This window comes from Lagopus muta, chromosome 11 (genome assembly GCF_023343835.1).
Source record: "Lagopus muta isolate bLagMut1 chromosome 11, bLagMut1 primary, whole genome shotgun sequence".
Taxonomy (NCBI): domain Eukaryota; kingdom Metazoa; phylum Chordata; class Aves; order Galliformes; family Phasianidae; genus Lagopus; species Lagopus muta.
In genome coordinates this window covers 10,888,478-10,907,171 of record NC_064443.1, presented here as the reverse complement: position 1 = coordinate 10,907,171, position 18,694 = coordinate 10,888,478, and the positions used below count along the sequence as shown (strand labels likewise).

Genomic DNA, 18,694 nt, shown 5'->3' with positions numbered 1-18,694 from the left:
TACTGTTTTTTCCTTGTGCAGACACCAACACCTCAGTAATCAGCATTTCCTCAGTGCAGCGAGGCAGACAAGCTGACAGTATCGAGGTCCAGGACTTAGCTTTATGGTTCAACCATAGGGGTTCTACCAGATGGTTCTGCCAGAGGGGACAGGTGTTGTTCAGCTGACTGCAATCCCAGAGGAGGTGAGAAAAAAGTTAATTGTGATGTGGAAAGGCCACATCATAGCGTACACAGAAGGAACACAGCAACAACATCTCAGCTGTTTAACAAGAAGAAAACATACAGCATGAAGGAAAGGAGAGAGCTAGACCTGTCCATTTTTACTTGATGAATTTTTATAACTAGAAGAAAAACTAGGGGAAAGTATGCAAACAGGAATGATGGAAATGGAAAAGGATCCCAGGGTAATCTGCAGAAGACAGATGTGATAGGTAGTAAATTACAAAATTGTTAGTATTTCTTTGCTCTATAGATCATAGAACAGAAACAACTTCTTTTTAAAATGAAAAAATCCCAGAGCGTTAATATCAATACGTAGGAATAATGTCTTAAATCAATCTGAGGTAAAATAACCAAGTGGCATGAAATGGGATGGGGCTTTGCTGCTAATAAAAAGCCCTACATCTCAGGAGAGCAGTGACATTGCTGTGAACCCAAGAAAGACCTAAAGGTGACTGCAGGTAAGATTAGCCATGTAATTCAGCTTCTATATGTGGTGCTTCTGAATGATGCAGGAGAAGGGGCAAAGCTAGGCTATTTTTGGATCTGTAGATATGAAGGAGCGATACAGAAATCTAAAGCATGCTGCCATGTCAGAACAACTGCATTGGATATACAGTCTGAACTGTTCAGCCTCCACAGATTATCAAGGAGATAGAAAAAGTGAAGAAAACACCAAAAGGGCAACAAAGAATGATCTAAGGAGAGAGTAAGAGAGATAAATTAATACGGTCTATAAATAAGAAGACTCCTGGGCTGTGATCCACCTATAAATACCTTCAAAGTACTATGTGTAGAGGCACATAATTAATCTAGCTCAAAAGACAGCAGGACAAGGAGCAATTGCTTAAGTGTAGGGATGGAAACATTCAGGATGTACAGTAAGAAAAAGTTATTTGAAGAGACACAACTGCTCAACAGAACAGATTCTGCAGGTGGTAGCCAAGGCACACTTACTGAATGCATCCAAGAATAAGTGGCTCTGGGAAATGATGTAGTCTCAGCCTTCTATAGTCCAAACAGATCACCACAGACCAACTTACTGATCTTTTAATATCTTTCTTAATGGATTATATGAAAGACTGCTTTTTTTTTTAAAACAAAAAACAAAAAACAACCAACAAATAACAAAGAAATAAACAAAAAAATCCACTAATACCACACAATAAAATGAGAACAAAACTGAACCTAGGTATACATGTAGTGATGATACATCTGCACCAGAGCTCAGACGTGGGGGTGTGCAGCACTCTGATGTGCAGCACAGGTAATGGCAAACCTCCCTAACTCTTCTCCTGGTTTTTCAGCAGGATGTGCAATGTCGGTCTGCAGGTAGGACAGTGTGAGCAAGACAGAAACTGCTGACCCAACTGGCAGAATATTCTGAAATGTTCTGAATATCTCAATGCTGAGGTCAAAGGCTGATGTGGGCACTACCTCTTCCGATATTTGTGACCATCCTCAATGTTGTGTTAAGACATCTGCATGGAAGTTGCTGCATAAATCACATGCTTTGTCTTATGATTGGATGGGAACCAACACTTTGTCGTATTTATCAATTCTCAGGAGCTCTAAAATACACTTGCATTGAGAAAATAAAAACAAAACATTTGCAACAAGCCTTAGAATTTTTCAAAGACAAATGGGTATACACAAACGTGAGGAATATAAACCCCAAGTACCATTATACCCCCCCTTAAAAAGATCCCATCCCAACTGCACTCACCAATCGGGACTTCTGTCCCCTCCTCAATGTAGATGGGCAGTGGTGATTCCTCCATAGGATGAGGCACTGATGGAAAGTAATGAATTGTGGTAGTATTTGTCGCAAAGTGACTACAATAAGATGGTCCCTCTCTTATCATTACCACTACACAAGGCTGGTTATTGGCACAAAAAGTCCTTTCTGTCATAGCGACTGACTTGTGGGCTGACCCCCCACGGTGCATTTGGCACCTCAGGAGTTGGCCCCATCTGACTGGGCTCGGAGGAGCGTGGCTGCCCATCAGGGCCACCATCTTGCAACAGCCTCGCTAGGCCCGTCCCTGGGGTTTAAACTCTTTCAGAAGCCCACACAGTTGAAGAAGCTAAAGGGAGCCGATGCACAGACAGGCACAAGTAGAGTTATTGAGTCAAAGTCATAATATTTCATGCACAGAACCAGAAGAGAGAGGCTCTGATGCTTAAAGCTTGCCGTTAGCTGTTGAAAAGCCACAGCAGGTGATGGAAGGTTGCACCACAAATGGCCTATGGACCACAAACCTTTCATTGCTCATTCATTTTGGAGCATATGTATTGGACTTAGGAGGCTCCTGATTATTTATTATATTGCCATGTCCAGAGAAAACTCTTCAGACTTGTGCTGCATGGGGCTGCACACTCATTCCATGCAGTTTCCAGGCACCATACAGCCACTTCTGTAGGGTTCATCTGTTTGGGTTCTCTGGTTGGGAGCTTCTTTTTTTAAAGGTGGTTTTTGTTAGTTCGGGGTTTTTTTTGTTTTGTTTTGTTTTCCCTTTCTTTATTTTTTTCCCCGCATAAAATCTCTGGAAAACACGTACAGATTTTAATTTCCTACACTACAATGAAATACTAATCTTAATGATAATAATAAATCTCCGTTGCCTTTAAAAAAATGATCATGTACCTTGACAAACACACAGCCCCCTGAACTAGTCTGAGTTAGGATTCAAGCTATAAGAAAGGATGATTCCTTAGTTCTTTCTGGGGGTTCCTTCCTCTTACTATGGACTTTATTTTTTCCAGGAAGGTGGCCCTATGATATCCATAAAACCAGCCAAAGAACACTTACTGTTCAAAGCTATTAATTAAAGCGCCTTACAACTTTTCTCCTACAAACACAACTGGAACAAAGAGTGCTTGCTGCAGATGCTTGACTGGCAGCGGGCCGCACACTTGTGCTTTGTTGGGTTCAAAGGGCCGCCGGCTCTGCCTTTACCCCACCCCACCTCTCTGACATGGAAAATGAAGGGAAGCAAGGGAGGGAAGCAGACCGCGGTTGCCTACGGAACTACCATACAAGCCACAGAAACCATGGGCTATCAGGGCGCCTTGCGCAAGCCACTTTTATCTAGAAGCTGAGCTAACATTCCAGCTCAACAATAGCAAAAAAACATTTGTTACCACACCGCGTTTTGCTACATATTAACCAGCAGTTGCTATGCAAGCATAAATGGAGTGCTGCAATTCAGAGATATATGTTATTTTTCCAAAAAAATGTTCATTTATGGGAAATCAGCCCGATGTGAGCGCTCGTGGGCTTGCCATGCCACTTGACACAGTACATGCTTTGGGGTTATGCAAAGCGGGCCCTGCATTGGGAACAATGCAGTCATTTTCCTTGCTAAGCTAATTTTGCATTAAGCAATGAGACTCTTCATCTATGCAGCCCCTTAAAACGTTTAATCAGATTTATTTACTAGGAAGAAATACCAGAGCAGAGCTTACTAGGCTACTCAGAGTTTTCAAATCAGACATCTGCAAGGAAACCAAATCGCTACATGGCGTGGAGAAAACTGTTTAATTTTTATGACATGCAGCTTTCTTTGCCCCATGAAGAATACTGTACTGGGTTCTTCCAGACCCAGGGTCCAGTCTGGAGCCAAATGCTTTCACAAAACATTTGCAACAGTATTCACCAATCAACAGTGGCATTTTAGTCTGACTTTAATGGGTATCACCACAGGTTGTAGAAAGGCCTGAAATACTTATATGTGCTATTTGAGGCCAAATACACATACACACACTCTCTCTTCCTCACACAGAGACATGCACACGCTGGTACACGTGCACGCAAACAAACGGCTCTACAGACACAACTTGGATTTTGTAGAATCCAAGGTGGAGAAGCCGATTCTTGTCATGGGGTTTGGGGTCGGGGACTCCGAGGTGCTAAAAATGAGTTCTCACCCATCCATCTCCACTACCACTGTAATATTGGATTCAGGATTTACACACCAACTTCACAGCCATGCTACTTAAATGTCTGCAGAGTTTCCACATTCTGCAGTGATATGCACAGAAGAACAGCACAGATAGATTTAAGGTAACAGTTGCTGAGCATTATTGCAGCACAACTACAGCCTATCTTTACATGCTCTACAGTTGGTTTCTATGAACAGATGGTGAATGTTCAGAATTGGAACGTTTTAATCATCTTTATAAGCCTTTTGTAATTTTATAAACAAGCATAAATAACACTTACATGAAGAAAAGTCTCTCCGGAGTGGATTTTCTCTTCCTGTTTGGAAATAAAAAAAGAAAAAGCAAAAAAAATATTTTAAAGGAAAAAAAAAAGGGTCCAGGAAGACAAGTCAGGCACGTTATAACATCAGCATGCATAGAGTTTTCTAAATTTCTTCTGTGTGAGCTTAGTTTTGCAGAACATCAAGGCACTGAAGGTAGTAACAATGTCAAATCAGATTGTTTCTCATCTCTTTCATTTAATGGAAAACACTGCAGAAAATTTGCCTAGATCAGTTTCAAGAGTAAGGGAACTACACTGCAGCAGTGAAATAAAATGCAAATGCCACATGATCTGAAGCAAAAAAAAAAAAAAGAGGGAGCTTTTAACATTTTAGCTGACCAACACCCATGGTTCTACATACAGACTGCTTTCCTACCTGTGTGCAGCCCACCTACCCCACACCCCAACCCTGGGTGCTACTGCTGCACTCTGGCACAGCATCATCGTTTCTCCACACCAGTACTCAAGCACCAGCTGCACTCAGACCCACGTCCTGCAGCCAAAGGCACTCCTCTGGGCTGGGCAACAAAGAACCACAACAGGAAATCCAGTAACTGCTGAAATGAATGAGCATGCCCAGGAGCACATGGCTTTTACCAGCCACCCTCACATAGCCGCATGCCATCTGCCTGCTGCTTCCCACCTCCAGCTGGCTGCAGATTTGATTCACTCTCCCCTTCCAGCAGCCAAGCTGGGAAGATTTGTGGATGCTCTTGGGCTTAGAGTCGGTACCGATCTGCTTTTTGTTTGTGTGAATCTGGACGTGCACACAAAAACGAGGCTGACAGAAATGCAGCAGATGCTGTAGGACACCAGACACGGTTCCAGAATCACAGCCTGGCAGCATGGTAGACCTTCCAACGGCTGTCTCAGGGGGAAGGGAAGAACAATGCACAATGGCAACCCTCATTTAATTTCTACCACATTATCTTATATCAATATTAGCTATTCTGTAAGTAATTTAAAGAGTATCGCCTAGAGTTTACATGCCTTGGGATGATACTCAGCTAGCACAAATCAATTAAATCCATGGCATTACAACAGCTGAGGATTCAAGTAAGTATGCATTTATGGGAGAAATTCAACAATTGTTAAATCACTGAATTTTCATCCTCATGCTTCTCTTCCAAATGAGGACTCAGCCCTGCAAGCACCCCCCCTTCACAGGAGTGAAGTCAATGATGAGAAGTCAAATGCACTAATCCCAGCAGTTAATCTATTCAAAACTGCACTTCTTCAATGATCCACAGTTTATTAGTATGAGCAATCAAACAAGCATTACCTGCAAAAGGCCTTAACTACTACTGCTTTCCCATCCATTCTCATGTGTTGTAATATGGTTAAATTTAAAAGAAACAAATGAGCATAAGCTTTTCAGAACGTGACTAAATGCCTGGGTAGGGCACCAGTGCAAAGAGATACCTCTTCTGATGGAACAGGCAGTTTCTATCCAAACCAAGGGTACTGGAATAGCAAGAAGGGACAAAATTCCAATAACAGGAGTGTTCAGGTAAGTACTGTGGACAACACTGCCTGAGAGACACAGCAGCCTGTTTAAAGGCTTGTGCCTGAGGGTTTCTTTGGAGACATTCAGCCAACAGGACTTGGCTAGAGACCACCAAGATGTAGCTCAGTCTTGGTTCTGCACAGTATTGGTTTAAGAGGAAACTCACTGAAATATCTGCAATGATCACCTGTAGGACAAATCCATCCCTGAGGCTTTACAAACAGCTGTGCTCAGGCACAGGGCTTCCACAAGCTCTGTGTAGAAAAAGCAAGCTAACTCAAAGTGCCTTCCTTTCTTCCCCAGCAATGCTGCACCTTTTCCCATGCAGGATTTAAAATGCACCAAAGCCTCCTGCCACAGCCCATACATTTCACCTCTGCCATGTAAGAAACAACCAAGCAACCCCCCCAAAAGCTACAAATTAGTCACTGCCAACAACATCCCGCTCTCAGCTGCAGCACAGTAAAATAAAACCAAACAGCAGCATCTGAATTATTCCGAATTTCTGCTGAACTCTAGACCAAAATCCCTACAGACAAAGCCCCAGGCTATTTCACCCAGCACCCCAAGCACACAGCCACCTTCCCAGTACCTCCCAATGTCAGCTCCCGCTTTTTGCAAAGTGTGGCACCAAACACCCCTGGCACCACACATAAAAGATGCGGGTTAATAAATGACAGCGAGAAGCGGCCTTTTGTCCCCCGGGCTGTGGGGTCCGCTCCCTTCCCACGCGGGGCAGCACGGGGACAGGTGTCTGTCGCCCTCCAGTGGGTGCTGCCTCAAAGCAACGCAAAGCAGGTGAGAAGGAGAAGGAAAAGAGAAGGTGAGATGCAGGCAAATGGGGAGAAGAGAAAAAACACATGCAAAGCAGAGAAAAGGAAGAGAAACACAAAGATGCTATCTCTGAAAGTGCCAAAAATAAAGTTTCCAGTGTCAGCCTAACCAAGGCAACAATGACATCCTCCAGGACACTCGTGCTTCAGCCTCAACAGTACTCCCTCTCAGTGTGTGCGGATGAGTGACTCCGTCCTGGTGCTGCCTGCCTCCATTACTCACATTTTTCTTTAATAAAAAACAAACCAAACCCACCTCTGGGCAACCCCACCACTGCGCTTCTGTGACAGCCTTCGGGGAAATCTCTCTGCAATACTCATGCAAAAGCAGACAATGAGAATAAGCAGTGAGCTCACCCAAATCCTAACCCTGAAGTAAACAGCCAGCTATCAGAAACATCAAGGCTTTCCACCAAAGCCTCTCACCTCCAAACTCCACAGCAGCAGGTTTTAATGGGCTATTTTACTCCCAACTCCGTGCAAACTAAACCGGTAGCAACTGTCACCCAAGCACCAAATTACACTGACAAGCCTACAGACAGGGCTGCCTCGCTTTCCTGCTAATACAAAACATTTTGTCACGCAAGCAAAAAAATACTGCAGTTACCAAAATAGCACTTCCAACGTAACCAGCTCCTCTCACAGCATTTTCTTAATGCCTTTCCCAATACGGTTAAAAGAATGAGAACGAACCAAAAACTCCATCTCTACACCTCGGCACAAACCGTGCTGGAATACATGTGGAGCTTTTTCTTCACATTTATCTGCATCTTCCCCCACTACTTTTTCCATCAGCGATTTCCTTTAAACGTAGCTCTTATTAAACAGCAGAAATCAGCTTTTACAGTTTCTGAATACAGAGTTGTGCCCCTCTCAGAGCTGCCTATGAACAACACAGCTTGTCTTCTGTTTCCTAACTAACACACAGTTCGCACATTTCTTTGCCCGTGTGGAATAAATTCTCCCATGTTCTTTTATGGAAACCTCGCAAATCCTCCCACACACTGCCTGGTAGAGGTGAGATGGGCAGCTGTTATCCTAAAACCATTGGGGGAAATGTGGATCCCACTCATCCCAGAATCATCACCCCACACTGAGCTCCACACCTTGCCCTGTGCAGCCCCAAACCCATCACAACTTTGATTTGAGCTCGCCAAGGAGCAATTAAAAAAAAATAAAATTAAATTTAAAAAAAGAGGAAAAGCAAAGGAAGAGCAGCAGCGGTATTACCCACCAGGTAGGCCCACGAGCATCAGATGCAGCATCGCCTGTATCAGCCTCTGAACTCGAGGTTAGTGCACGGCAGCCAGAAAAAACACAGCGGGCAGAGTGGGAGCGGGAGGGGAAGGCGAGAGAAAAAGGGCGAAAAAGAGCAACGTGCTCCGTAGATGCGCTGGAGGGCCGCCAGCAAGTGGGTAATTACACCGCTACAAACTGTTATCTCGAAAAAAAGTTAACGCAAGGTGGTGATGGGGAGGGGTGAGGGGGGATGAAAATAACCGCTGGGGAAGAAATAAAACCACCCGGGTAACGAGACAGCTGGGGAGAGGGGGGGGAGGTTAAGAGACGAAGAAAGAGCAAATAAATACACGGAGGGGGAAGGGAACGCGCAGGCAGCGCGGACAAAGGCAGGGCGCTGCCGGCCCGGTTCGGCTCCGCTCCGCTCGGAGATGCACGGCGCAGCACGGCTCGGCTCGGCCGCCCTTTGTTCGCAGCTCCGCTCCGGCCCCACCGCCCGCCCTCCCGGGAGGTGCCGCTACCTGCGTCCGCTGCTGCCCGCGGTGCCTGCGCGCCGTTGCGCCCCTGCGGCCGTGCGGAGCGTTCGTCGGAGCGGTGCGGCGCGACTAACAGCGCCGAGCGGGAGGAAACGGTAATTTATAAGCGCTTTCTTCCTGACCTCTCGTGTCTGTTGTCTAATGAGGGAGCTTTGAGCATCACCCATCCTGCTGAGTGGAAAAACACCGGCACGGCCTCTTCTTTGCTGGGGAGGGGGGAGCCTAAAGGAAGGGGTGTGGGGGAGGAGGGGCCATGCCGCAGACACGGCGGCGGAGCTCGGGCTGGCAGGCGGCCGCGGGGCGGCGGGGAGGGGCGGGCGGGTGCGGGGCAGCGGCTGCGGCCGCCCGGGGCCAGGACCGCTTCCCCCCCCTCGCCGCCCTGCGTGCTCGCGGCCGCAGCCTCTCCCGCTGCCCGAGGGCTCCACGCGGGGGTTTCGTTTCTCGTCTGTTGCTATTTTTCCATCCCCGCACAAAGAGAGCCCTTCTCTCAGACAAAGCATCCGGCCGCGCTACCCGGGAGGACGACGGGCGCTCGGACTCCGCGGTCGGTGTCGCTCCGGGTTGGCTGGGGGGCATTATATGTTCCGGGCGACCCTTTCCTGCTGGGGAGAACGCGGCCGGCAGGTGCCTGGGGAGCGGCACGGACCCGGCAGCACCGCTCTCTGCCTCCTCCCCGCCCGGCTTCGGCCGCGCTACGAAGTGCGGTGGGGCGGCCGCAGGAGAAAGGAGCGGAGCAACGGTTTGTCCGTTTGTCCCGCATTGGCTCTCGTTTCTCCGAAAGCCTGTGGTGCTTTCCTCATGGAGTCTGACGGGGATGTGGCTCAGAGATGTCTCTCTGCTCTTCTACCCTCATCTGCTGTCGTTCTGTGAATAAAGGGTACGGCAGCATGTAGGCTCACTAAGCATTTTCATACAGCCCCTGCAAAGAACTGAGATCCACTGCACTGTAAAATACCGTTCACGCTGCAGAGCAGCAGATAAAGAGATCCCTCTGTGCTAACTTCGTACGCTGCGAGCAGCAGGGATTGAGCCAGAAGGAACAAACTTTTCCCCCAGCACTGCCGTCAGGCTGTCCCAGACACTGACCCGAACTTCCCACACCACCGGGATGGTGCTCGGTGAGTGACACCTATGGAGCCCCTCACCTACCGCCCGGATAGTGAGGGAACCAAATTCCATCACATCGGCCTTAGGGACATCTCTAGGAAAAGCTGGTTCGTGCAGAAGCTTGGGGAGATGCACTGGTTGCAGGCAGGACACCAGGTGCAGCGTGCCACAGCCACAGCATCACAACTCGGAGCACTCCCTGATTTCCCAGCACCGAGCTGGTGGGAAAAATGAATAGACCTCAAACTGAAAGATAGATACAGGTGTAAGATAGACTCAGCTAATTGAAAAGCTATCTGCTCTGACAGACTGGTTTAAACTAATTACACGATGTAGTGCATGCTGCCACCTACGCCTTATGAATCAGGTTTGTTGCACTGCAGCTCAGCATCTGCGCGCATCCCTGTGAGACTCCACGGGGGACCGCAAACCCTGGCAGCCACGGCCGTGCTGGGGAACGAGGCAGAGCATTTCCCACCTGCTCACTGCAGTGAGGATGCCTCGATGCCGATGAGGAAGCGGCAGCAAAATGTGAGTAGTGGCTGGAGCCTCATCTGTACCGCAGCTCCTGCCAGCACAGCTGTACCACTGACAGCAGCGGAACATTTTGCTCAAGTTCTCTAGAGGAATCAAAGCCTGTATTTTCTGTCTCTGGCTCTCTCTTGTTCTGTTGTTCCTCGTTCTTTAGAAAAAAAATAAATAAATCAGCCACACGCAGCACGTGGCTGCTCGCTGTGTTTGGGGAAAAAATTGCTCGGGGGGGAAGGAAAAAAAACAGCCCAAGCTGTTTTGAAATCAGTAGTGTGTAAACAGTACCTGGAACTGAGGGGAACAATGATATTAATTAGTACTTCGGTGTCATAAATATGTGCATCGCTGCCTGCTGTTTCAATACGAGACGGCACAACTTCTGTGATGGAGCTTGGAGAGTGCTTGGGGAATGGCACCACTAATGCCTCCTCCAGCTCTTATGTAACCGACATCACAAGTCAGAGCCCAAATTGCAAAGCGTAAGCATGTGCATCATATTAAGCATGTAAACAGTGCCTTAAATTACTGTCCTTTTACTGATGGTCTGGCTTTAATCTACTGCTATTTCTGTTCCTCAGTTCCGTTCATTTCAATACGCGATGGTGCCATGAATAGCAGAGCCAAGCATCTCCCCTTCAACAGCACACCATGAAAATGTTCCTCCAAACTGAAATAAATTCAGCCCAAACCGCTTTGGTTACAGGTAAAATACAGTCTGAATGACTTGTACACCAGGCCTACAGCATATCCAGTAGTATGATGCTATGGAAAGCCAGGATACAACGCTGCAGTGCTTTGCATGTCACCCAGTGTGGCTGGTTTTTTCACACCTGTCCAAGGCACAGCTTAGCAGGGCTCTTTGTGTTCTGCCTCCTTCCCACAGAATGTATTCCCCATTTGCACGCAGATCTCCTGTCTGGAGTTTTAAGGTGTTAGGTGCTGATGTTGTGAGCACCTCTTGTATCTGTTTAATCCAATAACAGAACTCGTCTTTAATCTCCACGTCTGGGTCACAGGTTTTAAAAAAGACACTGGGCCAAATCCCCAGCTTGGCTCCGGCGTGTGGAAATCTACTGAGATGGCACAGAAGTTGGGAGAGATTCGCTGTGTCTGCACCATGGGAAGGAGGTCTCAAGGGGCAGTGATGGGGCTGCCTCATTTCGCACATGGATGTGTAGTAACGCAAGCGTATGGCACAGGTAGATCATGTTTCTATCATGGAGGGGGGGTATCACACCAGGACCTAAGATATGCTCATCAGCAAACCTTTAAAATTGAAGTGGATTTCCTTTTTAAGGAAAAAAAACTTGTTTCTTCTCATCCTGTGCCTGCTCAGGGGAATGTAACTCAGGACCAAGGCATGAACAAGAGACAGGTTTTGCAAGGATTGGAAAGATTTTACGTATAAAGATTAAGAATAAAATAATTATAAAAGCAAGAATTTATTCCAGGCAGAACTCTAAGAGCACTCACTGTCTGTAAAGAAGGACGGAGGTAAGAATGGTAAAAAGATGCTCTGATTAAACCCACTGCATTAACAAGTCTCCAAACACAGATTTCCTGTATAAATACCCCTATACAAGAGCAGCCTTCAGGGTTCCTTTGTGGCAAAGAACCATGAGCTTGAAAAAAGGGTAGCAGATTTGGTGGGAGATTTAAGCATCATGCAGTGACTCCGCAGTGCAGATTTGAAGCATTACTGAACCGGGGAATAGAATTGTTGCTGTTGCTATTATGTACTGGGATATTTCACTAATCCACGCAACCCACTCAGTTGTTGCAGTTTTAGCTTGTGTTTGTTTTTAGATGAAATTATATATAGCCTGGGCAGTTAGTTTTTCTTAGTTTATCTCCTTAAATCATACGTACATAAAATACCAAACAGAAGTCAAAGCACGACCTGTGATTTTGGTACACCCCATCATGTGAATCTGCCAATGATGGAACCAATGCACACCAGGAAACCAAAAGCCACGGGAATTCTTAAAAAGCAGCCTCAATGGCTTTACATTCTATTAAGAATGTGATTTAATACTACTGGTGGCCTATTTTGCTTATGTTTGAAACTGCTTGCCCATTACAGGATTGCTTCTTCTGGTCGTTTCCAGACATCGAGGTAATTACCTGTTAATTTGAAGCACTTTGCAAATCTGAAAAGCTGAAGCCTTTCCAAAACACCAGGCAGGTCTAGAAATGCCTCCTCTTTAGGAGCTGATTCCTAAAGCGAGGGGCAAACCCAGAGGGACCAAACTGGGCGCCAGTGGTCACACTGGTGTCTCAGGTTAACTGACAGCTATTTGGAAATAAAAAAGCTCCCTGTGCCCATAGGATTTTCAAGAGCTCCTGAGCAATTTAAAACCCTTGAGTGGAATGTGGCATAGAATGAAAGCTATAGGTATTATTAAAGAATGTATCCAAGCTGAAAGGCAGCCGGCTTCATAAAAGTGAGCTAAAAGCAATAACAGGGACTCAGCTCTGCTGGGTGCTGCAGGAGCTGTATGTTTTGCATTTTGGAAGTCATGTCCAAAAGAATGATCTTTTTTTTTTTCCTTCGCTGTTGCTATTGGGGAAAAGCAGTAAAAGAGCCGTGCATAACATGAGGTTAAGGTAATCTGATTTAGAAAATAAACAATGTGTTTTCATCTTTAATTCACAGCCGGTCGTTTGGGATCCAACATTAAAAAACATATAAATTCAGTAAAGGTTTTGAAGGGTGACTGTTTCCCTTTAAGATTAATGATAAACACACTTGTGTATTCAAGGGAGAATAGATCCAGAGTTATGTAACAGGATAAAGAAACAAAATCCTTTTTCCTTAAATTAAAATAACCGGTACGTGTGTGGATTTCAGTCAGTCACCAAAAATTCAAGAAAGCCATTTTCGTTCAGCTGCGTCCCACATGCTAAATGCTGGGGTAACTTTTAACAGAGACACAGCAAAGAAGTGCAACAAGGATGTGTTGCTTCTGTTTGACTGTTCTTTTCCAGGGGTCCCTGAGAAATACTCTGCAGCATTTGTCCTGTGCAAAAATCCACATCTGTGCTCTTTGTTTCACTTACTGCTGCAGAAGGAAATCCAATGACTGCGCTTCCCAGAAAGTTCTTCTATTTTAATTAAGCTTACCTAGAGCTATGTGTATACTGCCAGATGTACTACTTACATCTTTTAATCATTTCTTTATTGCTTGAAATAATTGCTACGTAAAACCTCTTATCAAACCTTGCAGTGTCTGCCTGAATTTGCCACCTGATTGGATGGGACAAGATCAACAGGTAACAGATCTGTTAAATGTTGCCATTGTTCTTTGCTGGCTTTGTCATGTGAAATTTGCAAAAATAAAAGACAACAACAGCAGCAAATGAACAAACAAAAAAGAAAACAACTTCCCACCACATACCCTACATTTTCCACTTCTGTATTTTGCAAGAGCACTCATACCAGAAGTTGTGCATCAGAATTTAATATATAAAGTTCCTCTTTATCATATGAATTCAATTTTCCAAAAGAAGGCAAACAATACTATTAATAACTGAGATACAAGGCCTGAAAAGGCTAAGTCTGAATGTGCTTGCTGCAGAAAAATGTCATCTTGTTGGATCTAATTCTGGAATCAGTACTTTGCACAATGCAGAGCAGGCAGAGATTTGCATAGAAGGGCTCTGCTGGGTTAAGGTGATGCTCACTCCTGCGTGACAGAAGCATGTGGGTGCAGAGCTGAGCTGCAAGGAGCTCTGTGTGCAGACCAAGTAAGTCGTGCTTGTGTTGGCACAGCCTTTTGCATGTCCACACTTTGAGTTTGCAGTCCTGAGAGCAACACTGTAAGTCTGGGCAGTTTAAGCAGCATTCCCCTGGTGGGGTGAGTCCTGCACCTGCACTACACCAGTGGCACGAGGTGTGCTTGGAGCTGATGCTGTTTGCCCTGTAGCAGAACAGGGCTGCAATGACACAGCTGATCTACAATTTTGAACACCTGCTGTACTCCGCATTGATATTCTGCCTGCACAGAGATTTCCTTAGCCTTGCAAGCAGAACAGTTCTTGCAAAGCTGGGGCGGTTATGGGGCATTGCAAAGGCCATGCAAAAGATGAGAAGTCATGGGAGGACATAGGCTAGGAGATGGGGAAGAACTTGTGGCAGATGCACTGACAGCAATAAAAAGTCAGCAGGGTCTAAGGCTGCTGTGCAGATCCCTTTCCATTCCATCTGCAGCTGGTCACCATGCTGAGCTGCCCTGACCACGTGCCAGGTGACAGTGGGCACTGCAGGGGAAGGCAGTGCTGAGTTGCACGGTGGTGAGCCTACCTATGCTCCCACTGATCCAGACAAGGTGATGGATCACACCCACAAAGAGAAAGAAGTGTGATCACTCAAGTATATTCCTCATGCTTATATTCCTTTCTATTTGCTGGGGGGTCCCCCTGCTCCCTCCCCTCTCAAATGATGGTGGAACACTTAGGAAGAGTGTATAAAAACTGATTTCGAAGTACCTAGTTTATTCTGACAAATTACATTGGCAGCTGTAGGCAAGCAGTAACAGAAAATACCATAAGAAACAAAACCGCTCCCAAATGCACGCTTTCACTGGTTCAGACAGATAGAGTTTCTACTTAGGTGAATTAATGCTCTGCAAGCAGAGAGAGGAAGAGCATCAAATGCTCGAGCATCCAGAAAAAATAGAGAGAAAATTTAAAATAAACCCTGCGAGCTATCGAGCAACTGCTCATTCAGCTACATGATTTTAATTAACAGAACTGGAACACAAGCATGTAATATAAACTTAAAAACACAGCACTTTGGTTTTCCAGCCTACCAGTCCAAATGCAAAACAAACTGCTTGCGTCTGGTGGCTGGGGCAGGGGAGCCGGCGCAGGGAGCTTCGTGGTTAACCCGCAGAGCACTGTGCTGCCCTTCTGCGGAATGTCACACAGCTCCTGGCACGTCCCTGCCCACTGCCCTTGGGCACAGACACTTGGAGCCATCCCCACGTGCCCCATGAAGGATGCTTGGGCTTCCACGGCTGCGGCAGTGCTGCTCCAGAGGGCAGCGATGTCACTGTGGAGAGGCGGGCAGCTTGGGTGACCTTGAGCCTTCCTAAGCAGTTACCTTTTCTGGGCCTTTGGCACGCTCTCAAGTGATCTTTCAGCCAGAATCTCCACTGCCCAAAATAAAGTCAGCAGCATTCAGCACGGCATCCCTGCATGGATACCTGACGCTGGCTCTTGACCTGGGCAGGCGTCGGCTGTGGAAAGTTTGCCCGGGTGCTTCCCAGCAGCTTGCTCCTGGCCTGGCCCCACGCCAACGTGACTCACCGTGGTGTTGTCAGCAAGGGCAGAATTTGAGGGAGTTTCTTGCATGTCCCTGTATGCTAATGGCATGCATATCTGCCCTGTTGTTTAGAAGCAGCCTTGACAACGGTGTTTTTATGAGATGTTTCCTCCCCACCTACTCAAAGACCGACCCATTTAAGGAGACAAGAAGCTGGAGTGAGCAGGATGTGTGCTCCGATCTTTTTCTAGCTTTTGTTATGGAGCCTGTTAGAGAAGGGGCTGCCTGCGTGGGGCAAAACCCACCAGGAGCCATACATCCATGGGAGCAAAGCTAGGCAGAAATCCATCCACCTCAGCGTCATAGAAACAGAATTATTACAGTTGGAAAAGACCACTAAGATCATGTAGTCCAACCATCAACCCATCACCACCATGTCCACTAAGCTATAGAATCATAGAATCATCAGAGTCAGAAAGGACCCTTACAGACCATCTGGTCCAACCTCCCCGCAATGAACAGGGACACCCACAGCTCCATTAGGTGCTCAGAGCCCATCCAGCCTGACCTTGGCTGTCTCCATGGACAGGGCACCCACCCCTCTCTGGGCAGCCTGTGCCAGTGTCTCACCACTCTTTTTGCAAGGACCTTCTTCCTTATATCCAACCTAAATCTCGCCCTTAGATGCAATTCATTGCGCTAACAGTTCATGTAAAATTCCTGTCCATACAGCATAGCATGTAATCACAGAGCTGTGTTAACATGACACCAGTCACAAAACGAACGCAGGACCCTCAGTTACCTTGACTCAGTTCTATGGGGTGCCCGCAGCCCCTTTACCCCACTTGGCTCTGCGGCTGTGACATCAAGCACAGCACACAGTGCTGATAACAGGGATGCTTGCCTCACAGGGATCCACCCACCCAGATCACACCGGGATCCTCTCCGTCTGGCAGCTACACGCTCACTGGGACCACACGTGTACCAGGCGTGTTCTCCCTGCCAGGCACCCACTTGCTGCTCCCATGGCACAGGGAAGCAATGTGTGAGCTCCTGCCCACCGGGCACCAGCAGCCTGTTCCAGGTCCCATTTCTGCCGCTCTCCACCAGCATCACAGCTGTTTGCTTCAAATATGGAAATATTTTTGTAAGAGAGAAAGCGTGAATTATTTTAAACTTGCTTCAGGATGAGATTTCAAGGGTACTGGGGAGAATGTGTTCTCACAACAAAAAGGAGCTCTTCTCCTGAAGGGACCCTGATACCTTCCTGAACAGTAGAAAGAGGTTGCTGAAATGTCAGCATGTACCTGGAATGGGCGTTTGTTTCCATTAAGTCCTTTGGAAGCTATTGTTGTCTAATTAGACCAAGAATTCAGTTTGGCAATTTTATTAGTCCTTGCTTTTAGATATAGGCAATTAGCTTAACAAAATATCAGATAGGATCTCTGCTGTGTTTGCAGTCCGTGTTGCTCAGATTCATACCTGGTGGGAAATGTCTTTGGAGGTGCACAGCCACATCTTTGCAGCTGTTTACATCACATTTCTGATGGAGCTCCACCCTGGTTTCCCCATTCGCATTTGTTTTTCATGAATAAAGGTCATGGCATTGGCATCACAAAAAAAAAAACAGTGTTGCTGTAGAAGGAACTCAGCTGTCCCCTTTGGTTATAAAACAAACCACGCGACTGGACAGTAATGAGCTCAAACATCAGCAGGGCAGAAATCAGAGATGGAAAAGAAGCATAAGACCAATGGAGCTCTTTGCAGGTCCCCATCATCTGACAGGTCAGCTGCCTTGCTACCTGCAGCAGGCTCTTACAAACTGCACATTCTCTAGTATTTTGCACAATATAGTTTTAGAGGCAGCCCACCTGTCAGCAGTGGGGCATGGCATGGTACCTGCTTCCCAGCCTCATAGGTTACACTGCTGAAATTGCCTTTTTTATGGTCAGAGGGCTATTTCTTGTCACCAGTGTCATGCCATTAGTCCAGCACCTTCATTCAGCTGTTGTGGGGTCAAAGACAGCTGCTTCCCTCTTGGTGCATCACACAGGGGTACCAAGGGAGCTCTGGTGCCAGGAACTGGTTTAAGTCACTGTAAGGGACTCTGACCCCTCTGTATCCCAGCTACACAACACATCTTTTGGGCCATATTTCATCTAGATCTGGGGATAAATGTGTTGTAACTACTTCCTTTGACTCTGCTAGAGATCTATGAAGTGAATGACTATGAAGTGAATGAGATCTTTCACATGTTTCTGTATTTTATAGTTCACACTGTCCTTAGTTTTCACGATGATGCCAAAAACCCCACTTCTCTTCTGGTTCAAAAGCCAGAAGACTTTTAATCTTTCATCATGGGTGACTCTCTGAAGCTCTGCTGTTTTCTCTTTCTCTCTGTTTGCTGACACTTTCTAGCAGCTGCAATACTTCAGGAGTAATGTCATTGCCTCTACTTGCAGAATCATGGCCACAAAATCCTGGTTCAGGCTTTCACAATTCTCTTGGCATATCCTATGTCCTGAATTATTCTTAGAGTATGAGGGGAAACCAGAAGAAATTGTTTTTACAGCCAAGGATGTGGAGTAGGCAATGAAGCAAAAAGTCTGCATCAAAAGCACTGCAAATGTTTTTCAGGAGGAACACTGCTCAAGCAACCTCTGATTCACAGATCTCAGAAGGAAGTGTATAGGAAAAGAACATCCAGAATAAGGATATCTTGAACTCTCCTTCCCAGGATCACATGAATATAATCGGGTAGTAAAGCAAATTCTACAGAAATGGCTGGGGATTTTATTAGTAAATAGCCCAGATGTAAGTTCCTCATTTATTACCTATGGAAGGTATGCTGAGCACTGAGAATTGTCTGAATACTAATGAATGCTAGTTTTCACACCCTATTTTAGCTTTACCCCAGGAATTATTATTTAAGTAGTGCAGATCTTCTGTATTGCAAAGCCCTCAGGATTCATCTGACAGTATCCGTCCAGATAAAGTAGTAGCCATTAATAAAGCATTTAATTGTTGGAAAACTTTCTTTTCTTTATCAGCTTCCTCTTTCAGCACTGATGACAAACAGAATAAAAGTTGTCTTAAAAATAAAGAGATTTTCAAATACAAGGGCATCACACTCCTATTTTCCCTTAGCATTGACTAAGAAGTGGCTGCGGTTACATCCCCATTTAAG

General features: G+C 46.1%; 1 protein-coding gene across 15 annotated transcripts in view; it reads right to left on the bottom strand.

Annotated features, from left to right (window-relative positions):
• The window catches only part of SLC6A6 (solute carrier family 6 member 6), a 93,832-nt gene that overhangs the window by 46,023 nt on the left and 29,115 nt on the right, over positions 1–18,694 (bottom strand). For 3 of the 15 annotated variants that reach the window (XM_048957658.1, XM_048957655.1, XM_048957662.1), the window contains 2 exons: positions 4,447–4,482; positions 1,948–2,013 (listed from right to left, as the gene is read on the bottom strand). In XM_048957658.1, coding sequence (XP_048813615.1) covers positions 1,948–2,002 — 55 coding nt within the window. In that variant the 5' untranslated portion in view covers positions 2,003–2,013; positions 4,447–4,482. Of the gene's footprint in view, positions 1–1,947; positions 2,014–4,446; positions 4,483–6,587; positions 6,668–8,062; positions 8,515–8,588; positions 8,813–18,694 lie in introns of those variants that run through there. The other 12 variants (XM_048957653.1, XM_048957656.1, XM_048957650.1 and 9 more) reach the window with 9 other exon arrangements.